The following is a 12799-nucleotide window of genomic DNA, read 5'->3' on the forward strand; positions in this document are numbered from 1 at the left end:
TGTTACAGATAGGTCAGGATGTCTGTATAATACGCTTATATTGTCGATTGGTTACTACTGTCTACATCTGTGCCTTACCATTATCCAAGCGTGTTCTAATCAGCTTGGATTGAAAGGTACAGTTTTTGAATAATTAGTTAGGAACATATACACTCTTTAAGGGCAGCCTCAATATCGGAAAAGATGAGCAGCTTACAATAAGCCATATCATAAGAAAATGTCGCTCCAAATAACTAAATATTTCATCCATTGGGCATACAAAAAAATATAACAAATGAGACTAAATGAAAATCAAACCAGAGGGACCACCAGACAAGATAGCCCAACTCGGTATTTCAATCTCAGACAACTTGGTGCTGTTTACTTGATGATTTTTTTGTTAGCTTGACTCTTTTCATCTTGGCAAATAACTGTGACAAGATAACCACTTTTTTTTGTTAATAATGTCATCCCCACCTAATTCAATGAGTGATCTAGGTAAGAAAACAATCCGCCTCCCAACCCCTCAATCTCCCTCTTGTACCGCTATTAAGGAGATCAATTCAAAAGCCCAAAAAATCCTCTCAGCTGTACCATGGCCGTCATTTTATCACAACTATTCAATCAATAATGTTTCTGTTTTATTTATTTGCATAAGCAAAAGTATTGAATCAATCACTAATTTTTTTTTATTTTAAAAAAAATACATAAATATTTGCATTCTAAAGATGATGCTGCCTCCAATAAAAAAAGAGAACGCGCCCAATCTGTAGAACCTGCACCAGCACATGTCGCAGAGGTAGGTAGAAAACAATCAGAATTGAGTTTTGGATTAATCACTAATGTAAAATTACATGTTAGATTGAAGAAAAGAGCATTAACGTATCCGCACCAAAGAAGACGTGGGTCACCTAAAAAAATCGCTGAATTTTTTTTATGTATATATATATATATTATATTGACGATCAGACTTAAATAGAAAACGCGACGAGACTTCTCCAGCATCCGTAAGCACCATACGCCAGAATCTAAAAGACATGACAACCTCCGACAGCACAGGGAAAATGTTATCCGCATCCAGCTCAATTGATGGAGACGATGAGACTATGCGAACAATTGCTGAAGAAGAAAATAACGTTGAAGACGTATCAATGTGCCACTCAAATGACAAGAAACGGACAGCAGTTGGAGAAGAGGAAGGCTGTGCAAGCGAAAAGAGCGAAGAAAATGGAGGCACATCAAATGGGGACTTGGAGGAAAACCAGTCATTTCCTAGAAAGAGAGTGACAAGACGTGCATCCCAATCTGAGGATACACCCTCATCTCAAACAGATTCGGTAGGAGAGGTTCAAAAAGCTCCATGTTCTGAGGAAGAGTCAAAGAAAGATAAGGATCCCGAATATATGTCCAAAGTCATGGCTCTATTTGGTGGTAAAGGTGATAGTGATGACTGGGGAGAGTTTGCTGAGGAGCCCGAGAAGAAAGAACCAAAAGCACAGATTCCTGCAGGAAAACCAAAATATGCTTTTGGAACGTCTTCTGGTTTTGGCTCAAAGGGCTGGGCTGCTACACATCAGACAGCTCCAGTTTCCCAGAAGGTAGCTTATACATATATAAAGATATGGATAAAATACTGTACTTATTCGTGGATTGGAAACAGTCCTCTTTTGGATCCAGCACCGCGTCTGCATTCGGTGGATTCTCTCCTCCAACTACACCTCTCTCTTCATCGAAAGTAACGCCTTCATTTGGCTCGTTTGCAAAGGCATCAGCATCCCCTTTTGCATTGGCTGCAGCAAGTGGCAATAGCAATGCACTTTCAGCATCACCTGCATCTAACGTATTATCATCTGGCAACAAAAACGACACAAACCCAGAGGAGGGTAATGTTACAGAAGAGGATCAGAGTGAGAGTGTGTGTGATGCGTCTGATGCATTGAGCACTGGTAGCTCTGCATTTGGCGAGTCCGGTAAACCCAAAATTCCTATTGCTAGACCGACAGAAGGTAAATAATACACACATACAGGCAAATTATATATATATTGGGGTTGATTTTATATATTTATTTTTCCAAAACATAAAATAAGGTTTGGCTAATAAGTATATGTATAATTTATATATATATTATGATAATAGTCAAGACAGGTGAAGAAGATGAGAGAACAGTGTACCAGACCAAGGCCAAGTTGCTTGCCTTGGATACACAATCAGGAAACTGGAAAGAACGTGGTTCAGGTACACTCCACATCAACATGAAAGATACAAACAGAATCGGAGCACAACAACACACACGGTTGGTTATGCGTGCAGACTCTGTATATAGAGTCATCTTGAATCTTGCCTTGTTTCCTGGGATGAAAGTTTTTATCATGCAGGAGAAGTTTGTACGCTTCGCTGGATTTGAGACAGAAACCAAAGAAAACGGAGAAACTGAGGCCGTCTTGGTTAACTATGCTCTTAGAGTAAGTATCACTCTTATTAATAATATCTTCACATATTAATGCTGTAATAATCAGGTTAGAGACCCATCAGCAGCGCAAGAATTATGCGACCAAATCACTATGTGCATTCCCCACGGATCAAAAACATCGGCCGGCCCCTAACAAAACCCCAAAAGAATATTCAAATTTCACCAAATTATCAAATTGCCTATTTCTAGAGGATCTATGTTTGTTCTTGCACTTGGGCCAGAGCAAGGAAACCAAATAAAGGAAAGATGCTTGAATGAAGAACCAAAATAATAATAATAATAATCCACAATCGATAATTTGTCTTTGTCTTTGACTTTGTCTGTGCCATGGCTTAGTATATGCGTATGTGTATACGTATGTGTATGTGTATGCATATGCGTATGCGCGCGTCTAGTAACCTAATGCAACAATATTTTTTCTTTTTCTTCTTCTGCCCAAAGAGAAAATAAAATAAGACAAGGAGTAAAGAAACAAAGATACAGGACTTATTTTTGTGTGCATATTAAAAGAGGTAGTTAACACCTCACGTGACACTTTTTCTGAACTGGGAAGTTGTGTCCCTTTGCTCAGTCCCTATAAATTCTAGCCAACGTATAACTTGCATACTAGCGCTGTTATCTTTAAGCCCCTTGTTAGCGAGACGGTGATCTGCATTCCTGTTGTTTATCCTACGTCGAATAAGCAACGACTCTTCTGGATATGCGCCTGTCCTCAACACACGACAGGCCCTTTGGGTCATCACAGTTCTCCTCCAGACGACAACAGAGTGGTGGAACTGATCTACCACTACGAGGAATCCATATCAATATCAGCTCAGATCCTTTCCAGCACCGTATACCCCCTTACTTACAGCGACTGTGGCAAGAAAGCAAAACACGGCGACATTTGTCCATTTTTCGGATCCGACTCCAGAGACGTTACCAAGAATCATCACCACTCGAATTGATGACATTGTCTCTCGGCATCTTCTTTGCCGGTTTATTTCTATTACTTCATGTTGGCTTTTTCAGTGGGAAAAAATACCAGGATTGGCAACAGGATCATTATGGCAGACTTGAAGAAGTAGATTTATTGGAGAAGATGTATCCTGATGACGGTCGGGCGCTCACTACGGCTATATTGGTTTTCCAACCTTCAAATCCGTCAGCCTTTCAACATGAGGCAAATCAAAATATTAAGCCTATTCTCGAGAAGTTATGTCAATACGATATGTTTGGCACCATAGTTGTCTGGAACAATAATCCAGAAGTTAATATCACAAAGGAGGTATATATATATATCCTGATCTCAAGGGCCTATTGTGATTTTATTCTCACGATACAATAGACAATCAGTGCGCCTGGATGTCCACCCAACAAAATTTCCATCCATAATTCACCAACCAACATGCATTTATCCGCACGATATATAGCCTGTGCATCTGCAAAGACGCCATTTTGTTATTTCCAAGATGACCATGGATCAGTACGCCATTTACGTAGTCTATATGCAAACTTCCTTCGATCACCCAGTCTTATTCACGGAGAGTCTCGAAATGCAAAAGACTATGCAGACTCTCGATGGAAGCAATGCTTTATTAATGAGGGTAGGAATGGGAGAAAAAGTCTGTTGGTAGCTTATAGAGTGTTTGACCGAGAATGATATTAGATGTTCGGCTTCACACCTGTTATTTGTCAGTGGGAGCAGGTACCTTTGTATCCAAAGCAAATGTAGACTTGTTTTTGAAAATGTCCGAAAAAGACAAAATCGAGGATCAATTCAAGGACATGTATTTTATGTCTTACATAAACCAGGAACCTTATCAGCTTCAAGGTCCAGAGAATGAAAAATCCAAACCAAATGTCCTATCATCAACTGAGAAGCAGCACATGGTAAGTAGAATCATGTCGACAGGAAAAATCCTCTATTTATTTATATATATACATTACATATTTGGGGTTTGTTAGCAAAAGGGCCTCAAAACGGTGTACGAGTATTTGGAACGTGATGTGGATGTATCACTAGAAGATGAGAATCCAAACATGTATAGACGCCATGCAAGGTAAATATATACATATATAAGCGAGTAATGATTACCGATATATTTATAGTACTAAAGGTACGAGAACTCAAATACTAATAATGATTCAGGTCGCCATGCCAGGACGATCGCTGTTTATTTTTGACTAATGTCAATGTTTTACCTGATGCCCGACTGTTCTCCTATTATCCACACATTGACATTAGTACTTTTGACAAAATGCACATAGATTACAATGATGGCAGCCAATTTATTGCACACGCTTATTCCAATGCTGCTGACGGCAGTGACAAAACATCGTGGAAGTCTCGTCAAAGTAAGCCCCACGACATTTACTTTGTCTTGTTGACCTGATTATATTTTAGATATCAAGTCTGGAGATTTTATAGGTCTTGATCTCTTGATGCCTATGCGTATTCCCATAAAGTATCGTTTCTTAGTTCGTCATCCTTATATATACCGCAGGTCGCTTAGCCTTCAAATATCTTTTGATGGCGTTATTTGGGTAATATTTAAATTATGTAGCTTAATTTGTTTGACTTATACAAGATAATTTACAGATTGACATCCACCCTGCCCCTTCAATTGAATGTACTGTATTCGAAGGAGATATTGGCGATAATGATCCGTCTCTCCTAGAGTGTCGATTTGTAATTAGTGAAACTGGATACCGCTTCATCCGCCTGGAAAGCAAACACGACATGGACTTTGCGTATGAGGTTTATGACTTTTCTTTCAGTGCCAGAGTCAAGAAGGATACAAATGGACAGATTCTTGATATTGGAATCGATGACAATGTTGTTTTTGTTGAAGAGCGAGAGGAATACAATCATTATTTAGATAATACAACCGATCGATAGATGTATATTTTCTCTGTTATCCCATTCCTTATCTTATAGTAGCCTTTTTTGTATTTTCTTCTCTTAGAACGAATGTCAGTATTTAATTTTGTACACACAGACATAAACACGTACACACACGCAAGCACACATACACACCCACCTATGCATACACAGCTTCGATGATTCGTCTAGCTTGTTTATTTAAGCCTTCGATTGCTTGTCAGGCTTAAGACCATCCAATGCTTTTTAGTACTTTATTGGCCATTAAAATATGGAAATGTTTGCTTATATTTAAGTACAAATGTATATATCTGTAAAGATATGATATGCTAAAGAAATAGCCAAAGAAGTTTAGCAGTATTTGAATGCTTAAATAATACTCCATGCGTAACTGAGGCTTAAATAAATACACCCCAGAAACTTTTTTTCGATTAAAAAAAAGGAGAAATAATGAGTTTTTATACTTCGATTTATTTGATAAATAAATCCAAGCCAAAAACAAAGTCAATGCCAAACCAAAAACAAAAAAAAAATACCCAGCATTTTTATTCAGTACAGACTACATAGAACAACGTGTATATATCCTCTAAATATAGGCTATCAAACAGACTTTTCTTGTTAATACAAAGGAGTGTAGACTCCATGTTTGCTTACAAATATTAGCTTATATTTTAGCATTTCTCTCAGCCCATTCCTAAAAGGTTGACGGTATTCTTGTGATATAAATACATAAGAGGCTAAGATTCTCTCTTTATTATTATTTGAGGTCTAGATGTTAAAACAAGAATATAATTAGTTATATTAAAAATATTTAATTTTTAGTGCCCTATATTTTATATACCATTATATAACAATTTATTTGCCCGGTTTGTTTTATATATTATGATTATTAAAACTGAGTAAAATAAAGTAATCTACTTTAGGATTAAAAACTATACATGTTCTACACCACACAGTGTATATATTAAATCATTTTCTTGTTGATTTTACCAAGTTGTGACTCAAAGATTCTTAAATATGATTAAAGCGTGGGGGAACAATGGCAAGGTATATACTAAATATGCCATTTGATAATTATCACAAAAATTTTGGTGATTTTATTGAAGGAGGAGACACTCAGCCACTATCATTCAAACTTATTAGATCTTCGCCGGACTTACTCGAGGATCTTTTATTCCCATGAGATTAGGGTCTACAAAACGTGATTTGAAAAGTAATTATGAGACCAAATCTATGTTTTTTTTTAGAAAGGAAGAAAAGATGCTCCTAAATGGATACATGGAGAGATACTATCTTGCAATGTATATTTTCAATTCCTGCCCGCAGACACCCTTTCAACCATAAAAGTAACGATCTTTTTGTAGAAATTGGATCCGTTTTGTATCTTAGAAGGTTTCAGGATAGCCTTTTGAACGGGTTTTACGCTCGCATAATCAAACGACACGTGAGTACACACCCGTACGTGTAACGGCAATTTTCTGTATAAGAAAGTTTCTGAAACTGTGGAGACGTTTATTCAAAGTGGTATTTTGGGCGTATAGAATGTCCCATCTACGACTCGTTTTCTTGTTTTGTTTTTAGTGAATTGAGATGAATGAACCATTAATTATTGTCTCGCTAGACATCTGATTTATCAGTTGTTGCATTGACAGGGCGGTTACAGTATTGCTTTTGTGAGTTGAAAGAGCTGGTCGAAAAAAAGTCATTTAGTTCATTGAGGTCTTGGGCGCTTGGTTCATTCGGACATCGTTCTTCAGGATTATTTTCATTGTCACTTCTCTGTAAGAAAGGAGACTCGGAAGCTGATACCAGATCTGTGTGAAACGAAAGTGGGTTTGTTGTGATACTAGCCATTGACAGTTGGTCTGTGCTTAGAACTGAGAACATGGAATCTGAGCAGACGATTTTATCGATGATAGGAGTTGATTTATGAGTAATGTTTTGTTTAGATAGTGTTGAGGAGTGTGTTTTGATGGTACGGGATAAGTCGTGGGATTTACAAATTGGAGAGCTAGACTGAAGCGATCGTTCTTGGCGGGTTCGTTTGAGGTCCGTTATTGAAGCCTGGTCATTACTGGTAATTGGATACTTGTGGTCATCAGTGGTGTGTTTGGCAGATGGTTTGGTAGATTGTTTGATGGATTGTTTTGTAGATGGTTTTGTTGGCTGTTTTAAAGGTGTTGAAGACAATGATCCAAGTGATCGTTTCTGGAATTGAGATGATTTATTTTGTGTGTGGTTCGATCCTGATGCAAGGACATTTGATCCCATCGTCTGTTTATCTTTGCGTACAGATGCTGATGTTGAAGGTTCATCTCTCCATACTTTAATTTGAGAACCTGTAGGTATGGGTCTTCCTGATGGAGGTCGTAATGGTACACCGATATTTGTTCCAATGTCTTTAAGTGGAACTCGTAATTGTCCACCTAATCTTTTATCTCTTTGTTTTTGTCGTACTTGTTCTGCTTCGTCTGTTGCATTTTCGTCTGTGCGTTTCCGTGGTTCCTTTACAGGAATAGAGCTTTTCTCAAAGTATTGAGTTATCTTGGAGTTCACCAGATGATGGGCTCCTTGGACTGGAGTGCTCATGTTATTGTTAATAGTTTTAAGGTAAGGTTTATTTAATACACAGGAGGTTGACTAGGTGAATATGATTATAGGAGGGCGGGAGGACAGTCACTGTTGTTCAAACCGCGTTTGTGTCAACGTCAGTCTTTTGCTCAGCATGTAAATTGATTTTTTTATATGGCACCGAGTTGGATTAACGGTCTAAATATATTGCATTAATTTATTTATGAATAAATAGACTTTGTATCAAAGACATAACACCTTAAAAGTATATAGAGACATACAGAAATATATATGTATATGTATATGTATTAATAATAATAAAAGATATTGTCGAGTTTTAAAGTAAGAAATAATTGAATTACACGACCAGACAATAATCAAAGATATTTGTGTATTTCTCACATATCTAAAAACTTATACTAAAATATTCGAATGAAACGTGAGAGTTATTTATGTGTAATAAGTAAATATAGGTTCTTTTTGTAGCAAACACTATCTAGAAAAATCTACAGATGCAACTTTCTTCTTTTCGACTACAATTCTTAGATTAAGAGCAAGAATACTGATTTGAACCCCTACTAAAGCGAATTGGTATCAAGTAGCACAAAACAAAGATCCCAAAGAACCCTTTAAAAATCCAATACTCGGACCTAATAATAATACTCAATTGCTTTGATTTAAAGGGCTCAAAAGATACCTCTTGGTCTACAAGCAGATACCTAAAAATCGCGGACCGAGTATTGTGCAAGCTACAAGTCTACTCCCTCTCATATTAAATTTGAAACAATTATATTTATTTTGGTTTATACGTTTAACTAAGCAATAAGTGTTATTTGGCTATCAGCCTCTGATAATGTTGCCGAATCAATCGTTACTCTTCTCGTTATATCAGCTCTACAAAGAGGACTATGCAACAAAAAATCATTATATTAATACCTCAGCTTAATGCTGCACCAATATATAATATATAACTTTACCATATTTCCAAAAACTTTGCACATTCTTTACCCACACCCCCATGCCTGCAGGGCATAAAAAGGATGTTTTTTGGCTCACTAAAGCAGATGGTACACAATGGACCATCCCAGTCATCCTCACTCTCTTGGTTCTCTGCATTCTCACTATCCAAGTCAGATGACGAAATACTACTACTGCTGACATTTTCTGGTAAGAATTTATCGTGGACATCGCCTTTTTGTTGAAGATCTGGTGTAGGTGGGCGGTACAAAGAGCGCGACATAAGAGCGCTTTGATTCCGCTTTATATATCCATTAACACGGCGTCTGAAGATTTTGTCCGGCATGCCTGCATCATTCATGCCTTTGAACTTTGCCCTGAGAGGAGGAGGAAACATCCATGGTCGATCACCGAAATTCAAAAGAGCGTGCTGGTGTGTGGTCATACTAATAGCAGGGTAAAGACCAAGGCACTTTACGGTTTTGGGCTGAGGCGAAGGTGACTTGGGCTGAGGTACAGATCTAAAAGCCCTGCTTTTAAATGATCTTCCTGAACTCAAAGTAACAGAGCTATTTTGCGGTATCTCCAAAAGCAAGTTATTACTTGTCACCGAAGCGTCATTCTCTGTTGGCCAGTTAGGACGTTCGAATTCAATTGTCAGGCCAATATCACGTCCATTAATAAAGAACGAACAAAGACCGTTGTCAAGATCTAGAAAACTTCCGACAACATCACCAGCCTTACAGCGTCTCTTCTTTCTTGTTGGAGGATATACGGCAGATCCATTAGCCTGAAAATATGAGTAAGCTTAGTTAGAATACAGCTTATGTATATAGTAATAGAGAAAGATAGTGTTTACCCATACTGCAGTACGGTAAGTATCAAACGCAAATCCGTTCTGTAAAGGAAAAAAAAAGGGAAAAAAGTGTTTTAATAAAATCAGCTATTATATACGAATTAAGTCAAGTTAAAGAAACTTACACAATCATCACCCACTCCATGTCCTTCCTCAGGTGAAAAACGACAGTTTTTTGTGGCCCAGCCAATCTGCATTATTCCACCACTTAGAAGGAGTGTTTCATAATACCACTTTCCAGCCTTTACTGAAGCTGTACCTCTGACTGACTCAAAGTTTGGACGATCGTTTCGAATCTATTGTTATGATATGTAAGAGAAATCATTCAAATAAAAGTAGCATTTCTTTCTATATAAACCTCTAGACAGTTTCCGCCTATTTTCAGATGTGGGGTGCAATCAAACGGGTTCATCATGATGTTTAAAGTAGATATATTCCAAGAGCACATTGCAGGTAAAGCCTAACATTTATTTTTTGTAAAGCAGAAATAATTATTAGAATCTGGAAATACTTACTAGTAATCGTGTTGCAATTCTTACCTTTCTCTCAGTTTCATCCAGGGCACTTGCTAAATAGATACAAATTTTTTCTTAGATATATTTACTACTTTTTCTCATAAAAATTATACCAAAAATATTGTCAAAAGACCACCGAGCACAATGAGCAAGCTGTGAGTACTTTATCCATGAGTCACGCAATGGTCCTTCTGGTGGAATACATCCTCTATCAAAACAATATGTTGCCGAAAATAAAGGGCTGACTGATTTTGAACCTTCCGCTTCTTTAGAAATTTTGGTCAGGTTTGAATCTTGAGAATGAGGAACAGGGTAAAGCGAAGACGAAGTATCTTTGATAGTTGTTTTGCTGCGATCCTTCTTGAATGTTTCATTCGAGGTCCGTGGTCTTAGGAAGGAACCAATCTCTTCCGAGGCTCTGTTTGAATCAATATTGTCTCTCGAGCGATAATCATCATCTCTGAGTGTTGTATTGGTGTCGTAAGAAGAGGGGCCTTCTTTTTTGGACTGAGGATTTCCGATAAAAAATTTGGTCAAGTTGACTCTTGCTCCAGAAAAGGTACTGAGACATTGTTTTAATGTACGTGTTAATTTATCAGCATTATTCGGGACATTCTTTGAGTTTGGTGAAGATCTTGGTGAATAATTAAGATGTGTGGCTTCCGAAATTATTTTCTTTGGCAAAATTGGATCATGCTCATACAAAGATTGGTCGTAAACATGCTGACAGGCATCCTCACACTCATGGATAACAGAAATCAATATAGAACAGACATCTGCTTTGTGATTCAAGATGGCTTTCTTGATTCCACCTATAAGAAATAAACGAAGAAAAAAAAGAAAAAAGAAGGAACAACCTTCAGCGTCAGATATATACTTACTTAAATTAAAGTAAATAGTCTTACCAGTAATTGCAAATTTTTCGAGTGCAAGTAGAGTAAAAAGTCGAACTTTTAGGTCCTCCTCTGGGTCTGCCAGTAATTGAAACAATAGTTCACCAACCTCGTCTTTCCATATAGAAAGACACATATCCCCTGCAAATTTTTCAGCTAGCAGTGACCAAATTATAGTAGCGTTTAGTTTTGAGGTGGTATTAGCACTTTTTCCTTTGGCTGAATCGGATCTTGTGCTAGTACGACTTGGTCGTTTCCAGCGGGACGGCAATGGAGACGTTGGTTCTTGATCGGTGTTTGAATCGGTAACCAGGGAGCTGGATCGATCATATCCAGAAATAAGGGTCATCATGTATTGGTGTATGCGCCGTGGTGGTTTCAATTGAGAGATGATGACAGGTGAAACGAGAAACATTGTGCTTTTTGAGTGCAGAGAAGCGCGGTCAATTATGTGGCTAAGAAAAGCCAAAGAAACCGGACTTTCTGGACTGAGAGAATTCACCATGGTAGATATAAATGCGATATAACCCGAACCTATCCATTGAATCCAAAAAAGAAATTAACCTGTGTACGAACCGAATAACGGTTTTTTTTTATTTATTCTCTTACTGTCACACGCCAAACCAAAAAGAGTTTCGAGAGACTGGACCATTTGTCTTTCGCGGTCATATTGAGAAAGTGAAGGCAGTCTAAATCCTTCTTCCTCAGAGACAGTTGGACGGGGACCTTGTTGTGTCTGTCTTGTTTCTTGAAAGGGATTGTTCACACGTCTACGTCCTATAGAAACACGGCGGGTAGTTTCCTGAGTACTTTCATCCACCTGGTTCTGCGCAATAGTGATGACTTTCTTCCAAGATCTCTCAATCGTCCTAGTCAGACGGACGCTTATTGTAGGAAGAGTACCGTCGATACTGGACATTTAGTTGGCGAAGACTTCTCCGTCAAGAATAAATAATATAGATGTCGCTTGAGCTGGTTGCTGTTGCAGGGTTACTTGTCGGTTGGTGGTAGTATCAGTGGTGTTGTAAATAGGAGTAGTGATGAGCAATGACAAATATTTTCTGTAGGGATCTTCTAGAGACAGAAACTGGTGTAGTATAAACGTATTTGTGTGGAAGAAGGATCAAAACATAAATAAAATAAATAAACAAAATAAATAAATAATCAAAAATCAATTTGACAGTGAAAGATGTTCAATTTTAAAAAGACCGGCAAATGTCTTAATTATTGTGATGGAAAATATATTGCATAATTGTGGATGACCGGGGCACAATTGTAAAACGGCATGGTAATTGACTCAACACCATATATTTGTTTGTTTGTTAGTGATGTAATCAAATCTTTGTCTTAACGCTTATTACATATTATGTCTAGGTACACCCTGCCCAGATTTCTACCATTATTACTGCACATAGTTGTGTGTGTTAATACATAGCATTATATTATACCAATATATATCTGCTCAATAGATATCTAAAGTTATTTTTCACTATTAATGCGAGTGCAGTCACTAGGTGAAAGGGATATTTACAGAAATAGGCTCGCTATTATAAGCTATTCACATCTGGATAAAATAGCTGTAATATCTCAAAACTTACACGCACGTTATAAGTATACATTATAATATTTATTTATATATATATCAGAAGCCATTAATTTTTATATGATTAAAAGAAAGCAATGTCTAAATATAA

At 37.4% G+C, this 12799-nt stretch overlaps 3 protein-coding genes across 3 annotated transcripts; 2 read left to right on the forward strand and 1 right to left on the reverse strand.

The window, feature by feature from the left end:
* Positions 1-402: 402 nt before the first annotated feature.
* On the forward strand, positions 403-2760 carry PHYBLDRAFT_78453 (hypothetical protein). Its single transcript, XM_018443366.1, has 7 exons — positions 403-477; positions 708-778; positions 841-881; positions 959-1577; positions 1640-1985; positions 2117-2442; positions 2497-2760. The coding sequence occupies exons 1-7, from the start codon at positions 444-446 to the stop codon at positions 2581-2583; spliced, it is 1524 nt and encodes a 507-aa protein (XP_018289257.1). The 5' UTR covers positions 403-443; the 3' UTR covers positions 2584-2760.
* Positions 2761-3072: 312 nt separating this feature from the next.
* On the forward strand, positions 3073-5429 carry PHYBLDRAFT_182170 (hypothetical protein). The gene is made up of 7 exons (XM_018438581.1): positions 3073-3717; positions 3778-4036; positions 4129-4322; positions 4398-4492; positions 4582-4787; positions 4837-4976; positions 5032-5429. Exons 1-7 carry the CDS (start codon positions 3151-3153, stop codon positions 5329-5331), a joined length of 1761 nt encoding a protein of 586 aa, XP_018289258.1. The 5' UTR covers positions 3073-3150; the 3' UTR covers positions 5332-5429.
* Positions 5430-6930: 1501 nt separating this feature from the next.
* Positions 6931-7902, reverse strand: PHYBLDRAFT_147723 (hypothetical protein; the record flags this gene model as incomplete). Its single annotated transcript, XM_018431937.1, has 1 exon — positions 6931-7902. One exon carries the CDS (start codon positions 7900-7902, stop codon positions 6931-6933), a length of 972 nt encoding a protein of 323 aa, XP_018289259.1.
* Between the last annotated feature and the right edge of the window lie 4897 nt (positions 7903-12799).

This window comes from Phycomyces blakesleeanus, assembly GCF_001638985.1.
Source record: "Phycomyces blakesleeanus NRRL 1555(-) unplaced genomic scaffold PHYBLscaffold_16, whole genome shotgun sequence".
NCBI classification, from domain to species: domain Eukaryota; kingdom Fungi; phylum Mucoromycota; class Mucoromycetes; order Mucorales; family Phycomycetaceae; genus Phycomyces; species Phycomyces blakesleeanus.

Excerpts from the sequence above, each read along its gene's own strand:
- PHYBLDRAFT_182170 (XM_018438581.1), top strand. The coding sequence starts at position 3,151 with ATGCGCCTGTCCTCAACACACGACAGGCCCTTTGGGTCATCACAGTTC. Across the intron at positions 4,037-4,128 it reads GCAATGCTTTATTAATGAGG|TGGGAGCAGGTACCTTTGTA; the intron begins GTAGGAATGGGA and ends GTTATTTGTCAG. Across the intron at positions 4,788-4,836 it reads ATCGTGGAAGTCTCGTCAAA|ATATCAAGTCTGGAGATTTT; the intron begins GTAAGCCCCACG and ends ATTATATTTTAG.
- PHYBLDRAFT_78453 (XM_018443366.1), top strand. The coding sequence starts at position 444 with ATGTCATCCCCACCTAATTCAATGAGTGATCTAG. Across the intron at positions 779-840 it reads CACCAGCACATGTCGCAGAG|ATTGAAGAAAAGAGCATTAA; the intron begins GTAGGTAGAAAA and ends ATTACATGTTAG. Across the intron at positions 882-958 it reads GTATCCGCACCAAAGAAGAC|AAAACGCGACGAGACTTCTC; the intron begins GTGGGTCACCTA and ends AGACTTAAATAG.